Source organism: Monodon monoceros, unplaced genomic scaffold (genome assembly GCF_005190385.1).
Source record: "Monodon monoceros isolate NGI ecotype Baffin Bay Population unplaced genomic scaffold, NGI_Narwhal_1 Super_Scaffold_18, whole genome shotgun sequence".
NCBI lineage: Eukaryota > Metazoa > Chordata > Mammalia > Artiodactyla > Monodontidae > Monodon > Monodon monoceros.
The window spans coordinates 14594719-14617341 of NW_021703774.1; the positions used below are offsets into that span (position 1 = coordinate 14594719).

The 22623-nt window shown below is 35.3% G+C and overlaps 1 protein-coding gene across 2 annotated transcripts in view; it reads right to left on the reverse strand.

The window, feature by feature from the left end:
- Positions 1-22623, reverse strand: part of USH2A (usherin) — a 788115-nt gene that overhangs the window by 695686 nt on the left and 69806 nt on the right. For both annotated transcript variants that reach the window (XM_029229459.1, XM_029229460.1), the window contains one exon: positions 585-648. In XM_029229459.1, coding sequence (XP_029085292.1) covers positions 585-648 — 64 coding nt within the window. The remainder of the gene's footprint in view (positions 1-584; positions 649-22623) is intronic.

The window sequence follows — 22623 nt, forward strand, 5'->3', positions numbered from 1 at the left end:
TAAGACCCAGCCATCCCACTACTGGGCATATACCCAGAGAAAACCATAATTCAAAAAGACACATGCACCCCAATGTTCACTGCAGCACTATTTACAATAGCCAGGTCATGGAAGCAACCTAAATGCCCATCAGCAGATGAATAGATACAGATGTGGTACATATATACAATGGAATATTACTCAGCCATAAAAAGGTCATTTGTAGAGATGTGGATGGACCTAGAGATTATCATACAGAGTGAAGTATAGCAGTTTCTTAAGTATCAGAAACAACTTCATACAGAACATTTAAACAAAGGTATCCCAAATTCTATAATACAACTTGTTCAAAAGTCTAGTTTTCTTAGAAGAAATCCTTTGTACAGAATTTGATCAATTTTATATTATGAGGAGTTACCCAATAGAGTAGCACTAGTGAATAGCAACCATAGACTAAGCCACAGCAAACACTGTAAACATCAATTAGATGATGTTTCCCAAATACTGTAAAGATGGAAAATGCTGTAATCTTCATGATACTCTTACTTAAATGAATTTATCATTTACCTTTACACTTCAGGTATAAAGTTTTACGATCTGCTTACCTGTTTGTAAGTGCCACTTGGTATAATCGAAAATCTTGCATTCTTCCAACAAATTGCTCTAAACCTGCAAAATACATATATGTATATAATATGAGAAGTCTACCAAGCAATGGTTGACAAATGTTCAAGTGAAATTCTTTTAAAGCTATGAAACTTTTTTATTACATTAGTTTCAGGTGTACAGCATTATAATTCACCATCTGTATACAGTACAAAGTGGTCACAACCACAGGTCTAATTACCATCCATCACCATATGAGTTGACACACTTCATCAGTTTCACCCACTCCTAACCACCTTCCCCTCTGGTAACCACTAAACTGTTCTCTGCATTGATGGGTTTGTTTGTTTTTATTTGTGCATTTGTTTTGGTTTTTTTAGATTCCACATATGAGTGAAATTATACAGTATTTGTCTTTCTCCTTCTGACTTATTTCACTTAGCACAATACCTTCAAGGCTCATCCTTGTTGCCACAAGGATGGATTTCATTCTTTTTTATGGCTGAGTAGTATTCCATTATATATATACGTGCATATATATATATATATATATATATATATAGTGTGTGTGTATATATATATATATATATATAGGCATCTCTTGAATATGTAGACTAATAAAAAGAATGTCACACACACACACCACACATCTTATTTATCCATTCATCAATTGATGGAAACAGGTACACAGGTAGTTTCCATATCTTGGTTATCGGAAATAATGTTACAGAGAACATAGGGGCACACACATCTTTTCAAATTAATGTTTTCATTATCTTCAAATAATACTTAGAAGTGGAATAGCTGGGTCATATGGTAGTTCTAGTCTTAATTTTTTGAGGAATTTCCATACTGATTTCCATAGTGGTTGCACCAATTTACAATCTCACCGACTCAGAAAAAGGTTCCCTTTTCTCCACCTCCTCTCCACAGTTGTTATTTCTTATCATTTTGATAACAGCCATTCTAACATGTATGAGGTGATATCTCATTACAGTTTTGTTTTGCATTTCCCTAATAATTAGTGATGTTGAACATCATTTCATGTGTGCCTGTTCGCCATCTGTATGTCTTTGGGAAAATGTCTATTCATATCCACTACCTACTTTTTAATTGGGTTGTTCATTCTTTTGTTGTTGTATGAGTTCTTTATATATTTTGGATATTAACCCCTTATCAGATATATCATTTGCAAATATCTTCTCCCATTCAGTAGGCTGCCTTTTCGTTTTGATGATGGTTTCCTTCACTGTGCATAAGCTTTTTAATTTGATGTAGCCCAATTTGTTTATTTTTGCTTTCGTTTCCCTTGACTTTGGAGTCAGATCCACAAAAACATTGCTAAATCGGATGTCAGTGAGGTTACTGCTTATGTTTTTTCTAGGAATATTATGGTGTCTTTAATCCATTTTGAGTTAATTTTGTGTATGGCATAAGATAGTCATCTAGTTTCATCATTTTACATGTCCAATTCTCCCAACTGGAAAGAGACTATCCTTTCTCTTGTATGTTCTTTCTCCTTTGTTGGAGATTAATTGTCCACATACATGTGGATTTATTCTTGTGCTCTCAGTTCTGTCCCACTGATCTGTGTATTTGTTTTTGTGCCAACACCATACAGTTTTGATTAATAGAGCTTTGTAGTAGAGTTTGAAATCACGGAGAATGGTACTTCCAGCTTTGTTCTTCTTTCTGAAGATTATTTTGGCAATTCAGGATCTCTGCGGTTTCCTACAACTTTTAGAATTATTTGGCCTAGTTCTATAAAATATGCCCTTGGAGTTTTGAAAGGAATTGCATTGAACTTATAGGTTGTTTTGGATAATATGGACATTTTAGGATTATCAGTTCTTCCAATCTATGAATAAGAAATATCTTTCCATTTATTTGTGTCTTCATTTTCATTCAGCAGTGTCCTATAGTTTTTAGTGTACAGGTCTTTCACCTCCTTGGTTAAATTTATTCCTGTTAAAAAAATTGTTTGTTTATTTATGGCTGCATTGGGTCTTCATTGCTGTGCACGGGCTTTCTTTAATTGTGGTGAGCGGGGGCTACTCTTCATTGTGGTGCATAGGCTTTTCATTGCAGTGGCTTCTCTTGTTGCAGAGCACGGGCTCCAGGTGTGTGGGCTTCAGTAGTTGTGGTACATGGGCTCAGTAGTTGTGGCGCATGGGCCCAGTTGCTCTGCACCATGTGGGATCTTCCTGGACCAGGGATCGAACCCATGGCCCCTGCATTGGCAGGTGGATTCTTGTCCACTGCACCAAGAAGGAAGTCCCTATTCCTTTTTTCAATGCAACTGTAAATATGATTGTTTTCTTAATTTCTCTTTCTCATGGTTCATTATTTGTGCATAGAAATGCAACAGATTTTTGTATATTGATTTTATATCTTGCAACTTACCTTACTTATTAGTTCTAACAGGTTTTGGGGGGAGTCTTTAGGGTTTTCTATATTATGTCATTTGCAATAGGAACAGCTTTCCTTCTTTCTTTCTGATTTGGATTCCTTTTGTTTCTTATTTCTTGCTAATTGCTGTGGATAGGAATTCCAATACAATGTTGAATAGAAGTGGTGAGAGGGCATCCCTGTCTTATTCCTGATCTTACAGGAAAAGCCTTCATATTTTTCACCATTGTTAGCTGTGGGTTTGTCATACATGGCCTTTATTATGCTGAGCTACACTCCCTGTATACCCACTTTGCTGAGAGTTTTTGTCATAAATTAATGTTGAATTTTGTCAAATGCTTTTTCTACATCTATTGAGATGACCATATGACTTTTATCCTTCGTTTTGCTGATGTGATTTATTACCTCAATTGATTTGTGGATATTGAACCATCCTTACATCCTTGGAATAAATCCCACTTGATCATGGTGTATGATCCTTTCAATGTCTTGTTGGATTCAGTTTGCTAATATTTTGTTCAGGATTTTTGCCTCCATGTTCATCAAAGAAGCGTTTGAGAAGACTAGGTATTAAATCTTCTTTGAATGCTTTGTAGAATTCACCAGTGAAGTCATTTGGTCCTGGGCTTTTTTGCTGACCTTTTTTTTACTGTTTCAATCTCCTTACTAGTAATTGGTCTATAGTTTAGAAAACTTTTATGTTTATATCACAGTCCTTTCAAATTCTTACAGACCAATATATACTTTGCTAATTACAAGTGAATAACAATAATAATCATAGTTATCTTGATATACATTATAGGACTTAAGTCAGTTAATATTTTGGCCAGCCTATTTACTGACCCAACTTATGATCTCTATCCAGAATATCTTCCCCAAATCAAATTTCTCTGTAGTTTATAAACCTATAGATCTATCATCTCATCAGCCCTAAATGTGATTGTCATCTGTTTCGCATCCTGATTTTCAGAGCATTCACGTTACCAAGAACAAGATTCCCCACTTTTCCATTCCACCTGTTCTATCCCCAAGCTCCAGGGCATCAGCTTGGGTCTTCTCCAAACTAAGATTAATGCCTCATCTACAAAATCTCCAGTAAGTGAGGATAAATTGAAAACCTCCTATTCATGAATTCTGAGTTATTCATATGTATCAGTGGCATCCTAGCTCAGTCTCAAAATTCCACCACCTCATGAGAATTTTTCTAAGACAAGTCAGGTTCAGAGCCCAATCTGCTTTGAATTAGGTGACCTTTCAAGGTGTGTATATATCAACTTTAAAACACACATTATTTTATTAATTCACCAAATATTTATTTAGGATGTACTAACAGATAAGCCCAGGGAGAGTAGGAATAGAAAAATGCAAGAAAGTTAAGGTATTTTTTGTTTTTAATAATGAGAAAAACAATGAAAATGGTAAAATTCTAGCTAGAGTTTAAATCATGGGGACACAACAATGATATGCTCTAAAGTACAATGCTAATTCAGTAAATTGTGTTTTTTAAATTAAACCTGGAGCAATGGCCAATCACCAAATGACTATTTCCTTAAATGTGTTTTTTTTAACAATTCTATTTTTTAATTTTATCTTAATAATAGAATTTTAAGGGATGTCTGATCTATCTTTGCTGCAGTTTTTTGGTGGTGCTTCGGAGGAACCTGGGGCAGAGTGAGGTTATGGCAGATGAATAAAAGATGTAGAGTAGAATTAGCACACCAAATAGTCTGAGACGCTGATCTCAGAAGCAGCAGGAGATGTGAGCAAAGAAAGATGGGACTCAGGGGCATAAAAAGAGTAAGTGTCTATGTGTGAGTTTGTGTGAGTGTGTATTTTATCTTTCTTCTTATAATTATATTAAAGGCTGTAGTTAAGAAAATAACAATATTTCATATATGAATATTTCTTCATGAATCTAAAGGTTTCCAATTGATACATTCTAAGAAAAAGTATATCTGTAGGCCCCCTCTCCACTTCTCTGCCTCTGTTTTCCACACACCTCACAACCCAAAGCCCAAAGAAAACAATGCTCGATGCAGCCTAATGCTCTGACATTCCTGTTAGGAAAGTTCCTCTACCCTTTGTCTAGAAATAGGCAATTGAGGCAAGTGCAAACTAATTATTACTTAAAGCAGTGTTATGAAGAAATAACAACAATAAACAAACCAAAAAAACCCACTCTATTAAAATGTCATAGAATCTTTAGATTTCCAATACAAATTGCTTTAAAATTTATAATTAGTGAAAAGAAGAAAGAAAACATTATGCACAGTTCATTTGACAAACTGGCCATCCAGGAAATTTGGTAAATTGCCCTGGATCAAAGAGCTGAAGCTAAGCAAGGTAGGAAATGATATAATGAAGGATACACCTTTCTTGGACATAGAGGAAAGACAGGAAGAACAGGTGTGAATACATTTAAGTCATTGTGGTTTTGTTTGAAGAGTAGGGAAGACAAACAGGAAAATCACTCCTCATGGTATGAATTTTCTTTCTGAGGAAGAGGTAATGTCTGCCTGGAATGAAGGAAGTTGGATCTGTCCCCTATTTATTTCTTCACCTTCACCTACCCCACTCACACCCAACACTTCTCCTCCAGCATCCTTCATATGCCATATGGTGCAGGTCTACAGACTACCTGTAGTACTCCACAAGGACCAAGGTCTCTCAGCCCTGAGGTTTTGCACATGATTTTGCCTCTACTTCCAACGTTTCCGCTCTATCCCAGCCCTTAATCAGCTTTGAAATATTTCCTTTGGGAAACTTTCTGTGGCCCAGCAGGATCCTATATGTTCCTGTGGCACTCTGCACTTCTGATTCTGTTCTACAAATGCCTATTTACTTCTCTACCATGCTTATGAAACGTAAAAGTCTTCCCTAGAAAGACACACAAAGTAATAATTGGTCTTATCTGCTGTTCTATCCCTAGCTCATAGCCAAGTTTCCTGGCAAAGGGTAAAACTGTTCAAAAATTATTTACTAATGAAGGAGGGAAGCAAGGAGGAATAGCGGTATTTATACCTGTAATAAAGATGTATAATGAACGCTATACAAAATGAGTGAGAAGGTTGACCAGGGGAAAATACACGGATCCTCAAGAAGTATTTTGAGGGTCACCTGAAGTCAGAGACTGTAACTTTGCAATGGCACGAATCTGAAAGCTAAGTGATTTCCCCAAACATGCTGACAACTCAAGAGAAATATCAAATGATTAGAGGTAGCCAGGGTTGAGGGTTTTCAGGTACAGTATATCACACAAGGGGAACAGGAAGGTAAGATTCCAGTAATATAGAAGAAATAATGCACCACAGTACTTAAGAGAACAGGAAAGTGAAACAGGGTGAGAGGTAATAGACCAGAAAAAAGAGAGGAGTCAAGGTAGTGGGCCTCGGATTAAGTAAAAGAAGAGTGCAGTAGAAGTGAGGCAGCAGGCTATTTGAAACAATCATAGTATTCACTTCAGTGCTGCCTGGGGACACAATAGAGATAAACACTGGTGCTGCTTTTGGCAGCACTGACTAATGAAGCAACAGGAAGTTTCCCATCATACTTGAAGCATGCTATGCCATCAAGAAACACCCCTCAAATAAAAAAAATATGGTTATGGGTTGAATGGTGCCCTTCCCAAATTACATGCTGAAGTCTTATCCCCCAGTACCTATGAACATGACCTTCTTTGGAAACAGGGTCTTTGCAGATATCATTAAGGTGATGTCATTAGGGTGGGCCCTAATCTGACTAATGTCCTTATAAGAAGAGGAAAATACTAATAAAAACACATTCACACAGGGAGAAGGCCATGTGACAACAAAGGCAGGGATTAGAGTGACAGAGCTAAAGAACATGGAATACCAAGGATTAGCAGCCACCACCAGAAGTTAATTAAAGACAAAGAAGGATGCGCCCCTCGAGGTTTCAGAGAGAACATGGCCCTGTTAACACCTTGATTTTGGACTTACAGCCTCTAGAACTGTAAGACAATAAATTTCTATTGTTATAAGCCACCCAATTTGTGGTATTTTGTTATGGAGGCCCAGGAAACCAGTTTAGTCATCATTTCCTATGGTTGTTAACATAATGAGTTATCAAAGACAAAAAAATAGTGGCAACATGTATTCCACATTACCTAATTTATGTTCACAGCATATAAAAAAGTCTAAAATGTTATATATACAACCTCTAGGGAATATTTTATTCAAAGTACCCAGAAAATACAGACCACAATGAATAAGGGATAATGACTTCTGGTTTTGAAAGCCCTAATATAACTGAAGGCAAAACTGTTGAACACTGTGATTTTGTCAGAGCCTGAATCACGTTGTTGTTTTTTTTAATTAATTTTATTGGCGTATCGTTGCTTTACAATGTTGTGTTAGTTTCTGTTGTTCAGCAAAATGAATCATCCATATGTATACATATATCCCCTCTTTTTTGGATTTCCTTCCATTTAGGTAACCACAGAGCACTGAGTAGAGTTCCCTGTGCCATACAGTAGGTTCTCATGAGTTATCTAATTTATACTTAGTATCAATAGTGTATATATGTCAATCCCCATCTCCCAATTCCTCCCACTCCCTCCTTACACCCTTGGTATCCATACATTTGTTCTCTACGTCTGTGTCTCTTATTTCTGCTTTGCAAATATGATCATCTATACAATTTTTCTAGATTCCACGTATATGTGTTAACATACAATATTTTTCTCTTTCTGACTTACTTCACTCTGTATGAAAGTCTCTAGGTCCATCCATGTCTTGACAAATGACCCAATTTCATTCCTTTTTATGGCTGAGGAATATTCCATTGTATACATGTACCACATCTTTTTTTTTTTTAACATCTTTATTGGAGTATAATTGTTTTACAATGGTACGTTAGTTTCTCCTTTATAACAAAAAGTGAATCAGGTATACACATATATATAATCCCCATGTCTCCTACCTCTTGCGTCTCCCTCCCACCTTCCCTATCCCACCCCTCTAGGTGGTCACAAAGCACTGAGCTGATCTCCATGTGCTATGGAGCTGCTTCCCACTAGCTATCTATTTTACATTTGGCAGAATATATAAGTCCATGCCACTCTCTCACTTCGTCCCAGCTTACCCTTCCACCTCCCCATGTCCTCAAGTCCATTCTCTACATCTGCGTCTTTATTCCTATGCTGCCCCTAGATTCTTCAGAACCATTTTTTGGTTTTTTTGTGTTTTTTTTTTAGATTCCATATATATGTGTTAGCATATGGTATTTGTTTTTCTCTTTCTGATTTACTTCACTCTGTATGACAGACTCTAGGTCCATCCACCTCACTACAAATAACTCAATTTCGTTGCTTTTTATGGCTGAATAATATTCCACTGTATATATGTGCCAATGTGCCACATCTTCTTCATCCATTCATTGGTTGATGGACACTTAGGTTGCTTCCATGTCCTGGCTATTGTAGATAGTGCCACAATGAACATTGTGGTATATGACTCTTCTTGAATTATGGTGTTCTCAGGGTATATGCCCAGCAGTGGAATTGCTGGGTCGTATGGTAGTTTTTTAAGGAACCTCCATACTGTTCTCCACAGTGGCTGTATCAATTTACATTCCCACCAACAGTGCAAGAGAGTGTCCTTTTCTCCACACCCTCTACAACATTTATTGTTTGTAGATTTTTTGATGATGGCCATTCTGACTGGTGTGAGGTGATACCTCGTTGTAGTTTTGATTTGCATTTCTCTAATGGTTAGCAATGTTGAGCATTCTTTCATGTGTTTGTTGGCTATCTGTACCTTGTTTGGAGAAATGTCTATTTAGGTCTTCTGCCCATTTTTGGATTGGGTTGTTTGTTTTTTTGATATTGAGCTACATGAGCCGCTTGTAAATTTTAGAGATTAATCCTTTGTCAGTTGCTTCATTTGCACATATTTTCTTCCATTCTGAGGGTTGTCTTTTCTTCTTGTTTATGTTTTCCTTTGCTGTGCAAAAGCTTTTAAGTTTCATTATGTCTCATTTGTTTATTTTTATTTCCATTACTCTAGGAGGTGGGTCAAAAAGGATCTTGCTGTGATTTATGTCATAGAGTGTTCTGCCTATGTTTTCCTCTAAGAGTTTGATAGTGTCTGGCCTTACATTTAGGTTTTTAATCCATTTTGAGTTTATTTTTGTGTATGGTGTTAGGGAGTGTTCTAATTTCATTCTTTTACATGTAGCTGTCCAGTTTTCCCAACACCACTTATTGAAGAGGTCTTTTTTCCATGGTATATTCTTGCCTCCTTTATCAAAAATAAGGTGACCATATGTGCGTGGCTTTATCTCTGGGCTTTCTATCCTGTTCCATTGATCTATATTTCTGTTTTTGTGCCAGTACCATACTGTCTTGATTACTCTAGCTTTGTAGTATAGTCTGAAGTCAGGGAGCCTGATTCTTCCAACTCCGTTTTTCTTTCTCCAGATTGCTTTGGCTATTCAGAGTCTTTTGTGTTTCCATACAAACTGTGAAATTTTTTGTTCTAGTTCTGTGGAAAATGCCATTGGTAGTTTGATAGGGATTGCACTGAATCTTTAGATTGCTTTGGGTAGTTTAGTCATTTTCCCAATGTTGATTCTTCCAATCCAAGAACATGGTATATCTCTCCATCTGTTTGTGTCATCTTTAATTTCTTTCATCGGTGTCTTATAGTTTTCTGCACACAGGTCTTTTGTCTCCTTAGGGAGGCTTAATCCTAGGTATTTGAGTCTTTTTGGTGCAATGGTAAATGGGAGTGTTTCCTTAATTTCTTTCTGATTTTTCATCATTAGTGTATAGGAATGCAAGAGATTCCTGTGCATTAATTTTGTATCCTGCTACTTTACCAAATTCATTGATTAGCTCTAGTAGTTTTCTGGTAGAGTCTTTAGAATTCTCTATGTATAGTATCATGTCATCTGCCAACAGTGACAGCTTTACTTCTTCTTTTCCAATTTGGATTCCTTTTATTTCTTTTTCTTCTCTGATTGCTGTGGCTAAAACTTCCAAAATTATGTTGAATAACAGTGGTTAGAGTGGGCAGGCTTGCCTTGTTCCTGATCTTAGTGGAAATGCTTTCAGTTGTTCACCATTGAGAATGATGTTGGCTGTGGGTTTGTCATATATGGCCTTTTTTATGTTGAGGTAAGTTCCCTCTATGTCTACTTTCTGGAGGGTTTTTATCATAAATGGGTGTTGAATTTTGTCAAAAGCTTTTTCTGCATCTATTGAGATGATCATATGGTTTTTCTCCTTCAATTTGTTAATATGGTGTATCACACTGATTGATTTGCATATATTGAAGAATCCTTGCAATCCTGGGATAAACACCACTTGATCGTGGTGTATGATCGTTTTAATGTGTTGTTGGATTCTGTTTGCTAGTATTTTGTTGAGGATTTTTGCATCTATGTTCAGCAGTGATATTGGTCTGTAGTTTTCTTTCTTTGTGACATCTTTGTCTGGTTTTGGTATCAGGGTGATCGTGGTCTCATAGAATGAGTTTGGGAGTGTTCCTCCCTCTGCAATTTTTTGGAAGAGTTTGACAAGGATAGGTCTTAGCTCTTCTCTAAATGTTTGATAGAATTCACCTGTGAAGCCACCTGGTCCTGGCCTTTTGTTTGTTGGATGATTTTTAATCACACTCTCAATTTCAGTGCTTGTGATTGGTCTGTTTATATTTTCTATTTCTTCCTGGTTCAGTCTCAGAAGGTTGTGCTTTTCTAAGAATTTGTCCATTTCTTCTAGTTTGTCCATTTTATTGGCATATAGTTGCTTGTAGTAATCTCTCACGATCCTTTGTATTTCTGCAGTGTCATATGTTACTTCTCCTTTTTCATTTCTAATTCTATTGATTTGAGTCTTCTCCCTTTTTTTCTTGATGAGTCTGGCTAATGGTTTATGAATTTTATCTTCTCAAAGAACCAGCTTTTAGTTTTATTGATCTTTGCTATCATTTCCTTCATTTCTTTTTCATTTATTTCTGATCTGATCTTTATGCTTTCCTTCTGCAAACTTTGGGTTTTATTTTGTTCTTCTTTCACTAATTGCTTTAGGTGTAAAGTTAGGTGGTTTATTTGAGATGGTTTTTGTTTCCTGAGGTAGGCTTGTATTGCTATAAACTTCCCTTTTAGAACAGCTTTTGCTGCATTCCGTAGATTTTGGGTCATCATGTTTTCATTGTCATTTGTTTCTAGGCATCTTTTGACTTCCTCTTTGATTTCTTCAGTGATCTCTTGGTTATTAAGTAATGTATTGTTTAGTCTCCATTATTTGTATTTCTTACAGATTTTTTCCTGTAATTGATATCTAGTCTCATAGCATACCCCATCTTCTTTATCCATTCTTCTGTTGATGGACATTTAGGTTGCTTCCAGGTCCTAGCTATTGTAAATAGTGTTGCAATGAACACTGGGGTGCATGTGTCTTTTTGAATTGTGGTGTTCTCTGGGTATATGCCCAGTAATGGGATTGCTGGGTCATTTGGTAATTCTACTTTTAGTTTTCTAAGGAACCTCCATACTGTTCTCCAAAGTGGCTGTGTCAATTTACATTCCCATCAACAGTGCATGAAGCTTCCCTTTTCTCCACACCCTCTCCAGCATTTATTGTTTGAAGATTTTTTGATGATGGCCATTCTGACTGGTGTGAGGTTATACCGCATAGTAGTTTTGATTTTCCAATCTATGACAAAGGAGGTAAGAATATACAATGGAGAAAAGACAGCCTCTTCAGTAAGTGGTGCTGGGAAAACTGGACAGCTACGTGTAAAAGAATGAAATTAGAACCCTCCCTAATGCCACACACAAAAATAAACCCAAAATGGATTAAAGACCTAAATGTAAGTCCGGACACTACAAAACTCTTAGAGGAAAACATAGGCACAACACTCTTTGACATAAATCACCTCAAAATCTTTTTTGATCTACCTCCTAGAGTAATGAGAATAAAAACAAAAATAAACAAATGGGACCTAATTAAACTTAAAAGCTTTTGTACAGGAAAGGTAACCATAAACAGATGAAAAGAGAACCCTCAGAATGGGAGAAAATATTTACAAATGAAGCAACTGACAAAGAATTAATCTCCAAAATATACAAACAGTTCATGCAGCTCAATATCAAAAAAACAAACAACCCAATCAAAAAATGGGCAGAAGATCTAAACAGACGTTTCTCTAAAGAAGACATACACACGGCCAACAAACACATGAAAAGATGCTCAACCTCACTAATTCTCAGAGAAATGCAAATCAAAGCAGAATCATGGCTTTAAATTATCAGGTTGGATTAATTCTTTTATGCATTCATTGACTCAACAAATGTTTACTGGGAACCGTTTACATGCCAGGAACTTTCATGGGTTTCAGGAATATATCAGTTAACAAAACAGGCACAAAAGAAACTCAAACAAACTAACAAACAAACAAAAGAAGGCTGCTTTTATGGAGCTTGCATTCAGGCAACTAGATTAATATAACAAGTAATTTATGTAGTATATTAAAACAAGATAAATGCTATGAAAAATGGGAAAAAATAAGAGCAGCTTGGAGAGCATGGCTGGACTTTAATTTGGATAGTATGTTAAAGAGAGGTCTCATTGAGAACACGGTATGACAGTGGAAAGGGAACAATCGTATATATAAATCGGGGCAAAATATTCCAGACAGCAGTCATTGAGTGCACAGACCTAAGGCAGTATGCTTGGCATATGAGAAGAACTGCAAGAAGCCAGCAACCTGGGGCAGAATAAGAGAAGTGAGGCTATTGGAAGATTAGGTCAGACAAGTAACTGGCTGCCAGGGGTAGGGCGGTGGGGGTAGGGGGGGGAATTGGGTTCAAATTGTGAAAAGCCCTGTAGCCTATTTTAAGGACTTCAGTTTTTATTGTATATGAAAGAGGAAGTCACTGGAGAGTTCAGAGTAGAGAGTGACATGAACTCTAGTTTATTCCAAAGTGTTAAAAGTAGAATATAGGGGGCATCCCTGGTGGCGCAGTGGTTAAGAATCCGCCTTCCAATGCAGGGAACACCGGTTTGAGCCCTGGTCCAGGAAGATCCCACATGCCACAGAGCAAATAAGCCTGTGCGCCACAACTACCGAGTCTGCTCTCTAGAGCCCGTGAGCCACAACTACTGAAGCCCATGTACCTAGAGCCTGTGCTCTGTAACAAGAGAAGCCACTGCAATGAGAAGCCCGCGCACCGCAACAAAGAGTAGCCCCCACTCGCAGCAAATAGAGAAAAGCCCTCGCGCAGCAATGAAGACCCAACACAGCCAAAAAAAAAGAAAAATCAGTAGCCCTGAGGAAATTATATATATATATATATAAAGTAGAATATAGGATGACAAGAGTAGAAGCAGTGAGACCAGTAAGGCTATTACAGTCATCCAAGAGAAAGACAATGGTAGTCAGAAGAGGGTATAGAAGTGGAGGTGTACATCTCAATACTGATAAATTTGAATTCTCTTCCTATATTTTAGTAATAGTTAAAGGGAAGCTTTGCTGCAGAGGGATTATGAAATCTATTTTATCACCTATAAAATAAAAGGCCTAGGCTTTATGACCTTTAAAAACCATTTTAGTTTTAAATTTTGGAATCTGAACATAAAACAATCACATCTTCTACCACAGAATTCATATTTGAAGGGAATTTTTAAAGTTAAAAAAGTTCTCTAAAGACCTAGAGTTAATGTGAATCATCCACTCCAAACAGGAGAATTATGATTTGACTTTGGGGGAGAATATCATAAAATATTTCAAGGACATAGTCTTAAGAGTGAATTTGACTCATTTTTTTGCTAGTTGCCAACTTTTTGGCAACAGATATTCAGTGGAATAAACGTTTCATAAAGAGATCCTTCTTTGAAAAATATTCATATGGTAAAGACAGGTCTAAATTATATAAATTGATCAAGTAAATAGATATGACTCATACCAGAAAGCCCTCACAGTTGTCTATTTAGAAAATATGTAATCACTGGTAAGAAGCAGTACAGCCAAATTATGATTGGTGGCACAGCAAAATTAGTTAAATAGGAAAACTCTGAGTAAATAACCTAATATATAAATCAAGATAAAAACAGTTTTGCTATAAGGCTAATTTTTTAAAACGTCACAACAATTGGAAAGGAAGAAATAAATTTGCCAGTATTCATGGGTAATATAATTGTCTCCTAGGAAATCCTAGTGAATTTACACAAAAGCTACTAGAAGTAATAAAGAAATTTAGCAATTTTATGAGATACAACTTGAATGTATAAAAATCAATTAAATTTCTATACACTAGTGATGAAACACTGGAAATGAAACTTTTTAAAGTAACATTTATATTAGCCCCAAAACATGAAATATCAGTTATAAATCTAATAAAGCATGGCAATGTCTGTTGATAAAAGTGCAAGATAATGATGAAATAAATTACAGGATGTCATCAGGAATGGCAGAGTAAGAACAACTGACTGCCATAAAAGCAATGATAACACTAGCAAAGAATGTCAAATCCAGTTTTCTAAAATGATGGAAATTGACCAAAGATTTGCAACAATCCAGGGAGTGTTTTTCCCCCCTATGGGTGAATAATAGTAAGAATAACATGTTTTGTGGCATTTTAACTTTCTCTATTCCCATCCTCCTCTATCTCTCAGCAGTTAACCTTGAAATTGGATATTCTACAATCACAGTGAAGAACAGCAGCCTAGCATCCACTGGAGGAATGAGAATGGGATTGGAGCTCTTTCAAAGCCCCAACCTCAGAAAACTGTCATTATTTAATCTGTCTAGCAGTACTCTAAAATTCCCACAAGTATGGCTTATACTGACTCAGAGTTTGCCCAGTGGAAATAGTCATTTCTTTAGGATGTTTGCTGAAAATAACCAGTGGCGACTGCTTAACACTACAGTTGCCTAAGGCAGCAATAACAGCTGGGGAAAACAACAAACAAAAAAAGGTAAAAGGAAAGCTGAGAAATGACATGTCCATAAGCAGCTTTGCAAAGCTCCAACATATTCCCAGAAATCTAGAAGGCCATGATCATGCAAAGGGATGTGTGTACACACAGGGACATGTGCATTCCCAAGAGACATCTGAGAAGAACCTAAACTCTCACCTCCTTTTGACCTTGTGGTTCTGCTCAAGCAGCAAATGGTGACTAAAGAAGAGTGCTCATCTGTCTGACTGAATGTTAAAGGTATGCTGCAACACACTAACAGAGCCCTCAAAAAAGGCTAAAAAAAGTTATTGGCTCTAGGAATTTATGAAATTCTCTGTTCCATTATCAGCTCAGCACTAAGCTAACTGGACAGAGATTTTAATGACCACATATGACAAAAATATATATTTTATGTAACTTGCTTAGGAAAGTCACTAAGCAAACGAACAGCAGCAAAAAAAAATCCTGAGGAGAAAAAGACTCTGATTTCTATATTTGCTACACTATATTATTTAAAATGTCCAGTTTTCAACAAAAAAATTATGACACATGCAAAGAAACAAGAAAGCATGGCTGATACACAGTTGGGGGGAAGTGGCCATAGAAACTGGGCCAATTAAAATCCATACATTAAACTTACTAGATAAATACTTCAAATCAACTATTTAAATATGTTCAAAAAACTAAGGGAAACCATATCTAGAGAACTAAAGGAAAGTATGAGAATGATGCCTCAGCAAATAGAGAAGATGAGTAAAGAGACAGAAGTTATAAAACGAAGAATTCACTAAAGGAGCTCAACAACAGGTACAAATGGGTAGAAAAAAGAATCTTAAAAGTCAACTGAGATTATCTAGTCTGAAGAATAGAAAGAAAAAAATACAAAGAACTAAACAGAACCTCATGGACCTGTGGGATCCCCATCAAGTGTACAAACATAAGCCTAATAGTGATCCCAGAGAAGAGGTAAAGAAAGGAGCAGGAAGAATATTTAAAAGAAATAATCACTAAACCTCCTCAAATTTGATGAAAACCATAATCTACACATCCAAGAAACTCAATGAACTTTAAGAAGGATAAATTCAGAGATCTGTACCTAGGTATATCATAATCAAACTGCTTAAATAAAAAGAGAAAATTATGAAAGCAGTGAGAGAGAAATGATCCATCTCATACAATGAATCTTCAGTAAGATTAACAACAGATTTCTCATGAGAAACCATGGCGGATAGAAGGTAGTGAGATGACATATTTAAAGCACCGAAAGAAAAAAAGACTGTCAACAAAAATTCTCTTTCCTGTAAAACTATTCTTTAAAAATGCAGGACAAATTAAGACATTCCAAGGTAAACAAAAACTGAGAGAATTTATGACTTATAGACCTAATTTACAAGAAGTACTAAAGGAAGTCTTTAGGCTGAAAGAACAGTAGACAATAGTTCTAATGCCCGTAGAGAAATAAAGAGCACTTTTAAAAGTAACTACATAGTGGCTTCCCTGGTGGTGCAGTGGTTGAGAGTCCGCCTGCCAATGCAGGGGACACGAGTTCAAGCCCTGGTCCGGGGAGATCCCACATGCCGCGGAGCGGCTGGGCCCGTGAGTCATGGCTGCTGAGCCTGCGCGTCTGGAGCCTGTGCCCCACAATGGGAGGGGCCACAACAGTGAGAGGCCTGTGTACCACAAAAATAAATAAATAAATAAATAAAGTAGCTACATAATAAATATAAAAGATTATATAAATATTTCATTTATGATTCTTTTTTTCCTGATTAAAAAGAGAATTGAATAAAGCAATAATTATAAATCTGTGTTGATGGGCATCTAATAACACAATCTGAATGACAATAACAAGGGGGAGGAAAACAAACAAAATATAGGCACAGAGTTTTTGTATACTATTGAAATTAAGTTGGTATTAATTCAAACTAGGTTATTATAAGTTAAGATGTAATTGTGATAACCTGAGAACCTACTAATAAAATAAAAAAAATATAGTAAAAGAAATGGCAAGGGGATTAAAATGGTAAACTCAAAAACATTTATTTAACACAAAAGAAAAGAGTAATGGAGAAATAGAGGAACAAAAAAGACATAAGACAGAAAACAAACAGCAAAGTGACATTACAAAGGTAACTATCTTATCAGTAATTGCATGAAATGTAAATGGTTTAAATACCCCAATAAATAAATGAGATATTGGAAGAATGGAAAAACAAACCACAAATATGATTCAACTATATATTTTCTATAAGAGACAAGCTCAAAGAAACAGTTTGAAAGCTAAAAAATAGCAAAAAAAAAACCAACATATAAATCACATAAACTATAACCAAACACATTCCCAATAACCAATAGGTCAAAGAGGAAATTACAAGAAAACCAGGAAATCCTTGAGACAAATAAAAATGAATATAAAACGTATCACACTTCATGAGTTTCAGGTAAAACACTGCTTAAAGGGAAATGTATAGCTATAATCATCTATATTAAAGAAGAAAGTTATCAAATCAATAGCCTAATCTTCTACCTTAAGAAACTAGAAAGAAGAAAGGAAACACAATCTAAAGCAATCCAAAGGAAGGAAGTTATAAAGATTAGACACAAATGAAATAAAGGGAAAACAAGCAAAATCAAAAATTGGTTTTTTGAAAAGGTCAACATATTTGACAAATCTTCAGCTAGACGGACAAAGAAAAAAGAAGAGAAGACTCAACTTATTAATATCAGGAATGAAAGAGGGGACATTACAACTGACCTTACAGACATAAAAAGATTATAAGAGAATCCCATGAACAATTTATGCTAAAATTAGATAATCCAGATCACACAGACCAATTTCTAGAAAGATGCAAATTACTGAAACTGACTCAAGAAGAAATAGACATCATCACCAAAAAACTACCAGAGCTCATCAATGAATTCAGTAAAGATGCAGGTTACAAAATTAATATACAGAAATCTGTTGCATTTCTATACACTAACAATGTTAAAATGACCATACTACCCAAACAATGTACAGATTCAATGCAATCCCTGTCAAAATACCAGTGGCATTTTTCACAGAAATAGAACAAATAATTCTAAAATTTGCATGGAAACACAAAAGACCTTGAATAGCTAAAACATTCTTGAGAAAGACCCAGAGGTGTCATGCTCCCTGATTGCAAACTACACTGCAAAGCTACAGTAACCAAAACAGTATAATACTGGCACAAAAACAGACACATAGATCAATGGAACAGCACAGAAAGCCCAGTGAAAATGGACTTATATGGGCAATTACTCTATGAAAAAGGAGGAGGCAATAATATAGAATGGGAAAAAGACAGTCTCTTTGACAAATGGTGCTGGGAAAACTGGACAGCTAGATGCAGAAGAATCAAAGTGGACTACTGTCACATTACGCACAAAAATAAATTCAAAATGGATTAAAGATTTAAATGTAAGACCTAAGACCATAAAACTTCTAGAAGAAAACATAGGTATTTGCTCTTTGACATTGGTCTTCATAATATGTTTTTGGATATGTCTCCTTGGGTAGGGGAAACAAAAGCAAAAATAAACAGGACTATATCAAACTAAAAAGTCTTTCACAGAGCAGGAAACTATCAGTAAAACGAAAAGGCCACCTAGTGAACGGGAGAAGGTATTTGCAAATTATATATCTGATAAGTGGTTAATATCAAAAATATATAAAGAACTCATACAATTCAACAACAGAAGAACAAACAACCTGACTGAAAAATGGGCAGAGAATCAAAATAAACATTTTTCCAAGGAAGATACACATACACAGATGGCCAACAGGCAGATGAAAAGATGCTCAACATCACTAATCATCAGGGAAATGCAAATCAAAACCACAATGAGATATTACCTCACACCTGTCATAAAAACTATTATCAAAAAGGCAACAAATAACAAGTGTTCGCAAGGATGTGGAGAAAAGGAGAACCCATGTGCACTGTTGGTGGGAATGTAAATTGGTGCAGCCACTATGGAAAACAGTATGGAGATTTCTCAAAGGATTAAAAATAGAACTACCATATGATCTAGCAATACCACTCCTCAGTATTTATCCAAAGAAGCATAAACACCAATTAGAAAAGATGTATGCATGTCTATATTCATTGTAGCATTATTTACAATAGCCAAGATATGGAAGCAACCAAAGTGTGCATCAATAGATGAATGGATAAAGAATATGTTGTGTACATACACACACACACACACACAAATAAAATCCTGTCATTTGCAACGACATGGATGGACTTAGAGGGTTATTATGCTTAGTGAAATAAGTCAGACAGAGAAAGGCTAATAATGTATGATTTCACTTAAATGTGAAATCTAAAGAAACAAAACAAGTGAACAAACATAATAAAACATAAACAGAGTTATAGATACAGATAACAAATGGGGGTTTGCCAGTGGTGGGAGGGGGAAGGAGAAGGAAAGAAATAAGTGCGGAAGATTAAGAGGTACAAAATTCCAGTTGCAAAATAAATGAGTCACAGGTATGAAATGTACAGTGTGGGGAATATAGTTAATAACTATGTAATATCTTTGCATGGTGACATATGGTAACTGATTTATTGTAGTGATCAGTTTGAAATACACAGAAATTTTGAATTAATTTGCTGTGTAACAGGAACTAACATAGTGCTATAGGTCTATTATACTTTAAAAAAAATAACAAACAAACTTACAGAAAAAGAGATCATATTTGTGGTTACCAGAGGTGGAGATGGGGTGGAGGGAGCGGAAAGTGGATGCAGACAGTCGAAAAGTATGAACTTCCAGTTATAAGATAAATAAGTACTAGTGATGTAATGTACAACATTATAAATATAATTAACACTGCTGTATGCCATATAAAAAAGCTGTTAAGAGAGTAAATCTCAAGAGTTCTCATCAGAAGAAAAAGCTTTTTTTCTATTTCTTTACTTTTATACCTGTATGACATGATGGATGTTCACTAAAATTATTGTGATAATCACTTCATGATGTACGTAAGTCAAATCATTATGTTGTGTACCTTAAACTTATACAGTGCTGTACGTCTATTATATTTCAATAAAACTGGAAGAAGAAACAATAAAAACAAAGAAAATTGATAGTGAATGAAAAAAGAAGAAACAGGCATTCTGGATAGAGTGATAATAAAAAAGATTAATTTAGTAAAAAAAATTTTTCCACAAAGAAAATCCAGGATCAATGTCTTCACTGAATTCTTATAAACATTTAAGAGAGGAACAATGTCAATCCTTCACAAACTCTTCCAAAAAACGGAAAAAGCAGAAACACTTCCCAAATAATTCTATGAAGTTATCTTACCCTGATACCAAAACCAATAAAGACATTACAAGTAAAGAAAGTTACAGATCAAAAAAATCTTCATAAAATACTAGTAAACCAAATTTAACATCATAAATAAAGGATTATACACCACAAGCAACTGGGATTTATCCTAAAGATTCAAGGTGGGTTCAACGTGTGAAAACCAAATAATGAACAATATGATAGAATAAAGGACAAAAACAAATGATCATATCCATAGGTGCAGAAAAAGCATTTGTCAAATTCCAACATTCTTTCACTATAAAAACAAAAAACATTGAAAAAATAGAAATTCCTCACCTGAGAAAGGGAATTTATAAAAATCAACAGCTAACATCACACCTGAAGGCAAAACACTACTCTCCCCCTATGATCAGGAACAAGACACCAACATCCACATTTACCACTTCTAGTAAATACTGTTCTGGAGGTATTAGCCTCCAGGGCAATTAAGCAAGAAAAAGAAAAGGCTTCCAGATTAGAAAGGAAGAAGTAAAACAAATGTGTACAAGAAGAAACATACAATATGTTAACTGTGAAACTTCCTAAATTATAAAAAAAAAATTCTTAACATGGGAACTAACACATAATATATACTTTTATTCATAAAATGGAATATTAACAGGGCAACTAAAATGAATGAACCAGCTCTCAAAATTTTAAATTCTCAGAAACTATTTTTATGAAAAAGCCAAGGTGGAAATACACTATAAAGCCACTTATGTAAATTTTAACATGAAGACAATAGCATGTATATTATTTAAGTATACTTATAAGCATATTAGGTTGAAATAGTTAATATCTGACAATTTTTAGTCTGTAAGAATGGCAATTTTATATGGTTCAACCTTATAATAAAGGTATAAAAAAGACATGAGAATGATAATTGTAAATACAGAATAGGAGGGGGGATCTTCAAGAATCTTTAAAAATTGTTTAAGTACATTTTGATATTTCAAGGTCATAAATCTCCATTACCTGGAAAAAACCACTGATGTAAGGAAAAATTTCTAAATTATTTTAGAAAGTTAGATGTTACTAAAAATGCTCAAGTCAAATAAAAGGAAATAGCAACAAGTTATTAAGACTAGATCTGTCCTTGTGAACGAAAAGAATTTTAGAATTGGAACTAGAAGTATAGTGATTGGCATAGTTGCTTTTAAATAGAGGTACCCACCTACAGGCTAAAAGAATTAAAGATAATTACTGTAAATTTTTGGAAAAAATATCTGGTATAATATCAAACTGAGAATCTTCATTTTTTTATAAATTATTTTTTATTGTTTTATTTTTTTAACCTCTTTATTGGAGTATAATTGCTTTACAATGTTTTGTTAGTTTCTGCTGTATAATGAAGTGAATCAGCTATATGTATACATATGTCCCCATATCCCCTCCCTCTGTGCCTCCCTCCCACCCTCCCTATCCCACCCCTCTAGGTGGTCACAAAGCACCAAGCTGATCTCCCTGTGCTATGCAGCTGCTTCCCACTAGCTATCTATTTAACATTTGGTAGAGAATCTTCATTTTTGAAAATAACAAAGCTTAAAGACTGAGCATTTTGACAATACCATTAATAGACTGATATAGGTAAGAAACAAACTGCCAATGCAGTAGAACAGAAAACAAATCTGTGTCCATTCCACAAAGACTTAGATAATGGCTTTTCCTCATTTCTATCAAAAGTTCAAATTGAAATTAAAATTATGCATGATGGGGTTAGGTTAATTATCTGATCTCTAGTCAGTGTGACACAAAAGAAAACATTTCACTCTGAAACAAATTACAAAAACAAATCATAAAATTCTAGAACTTCAAACTATGATGGCTCTAGAATGGAGAGTCAAAGGAGCTTGTTCATTTATTTTTTAATGCTCACAACGGTAAGGATTTTATGCCAGAAAATTTAGAATGTGTTTTCTGTTTTTGTCATTGTTAATGTTGCTTTTAGGTATCAATAGCAAAAAGATAAGAATACACTCCAGCTGTCATGGAACCATAAAAAGGAAAATAAAGTTCTAAATAACAGTATCGTTGCAGACAACAATAACAAAAAGCACAAGCATTCCATATAGAGTCATATACGATTAATACAGGCATTTTATACAATTACACAATACATACACTATTATAAAACTCCTTGAAGTCTGAAAACTCAGCTCCAGAATCAGTAGTTAAGATCAGTGAAAGGCAAGGTGTTATCCTGAAGAATTAACAGATGACCGCAAAATACTCAAAAGTAATAATCAACCACTAGAGAACAGCAGCTTGTATTATGCCAACTTTAGCCAATTGCTTTCCTTCTCTTCAGACCCAGCCTTCTACAGTTATCTGCACTCAAGGCCTTCTGTCCTTCATCATTCAGT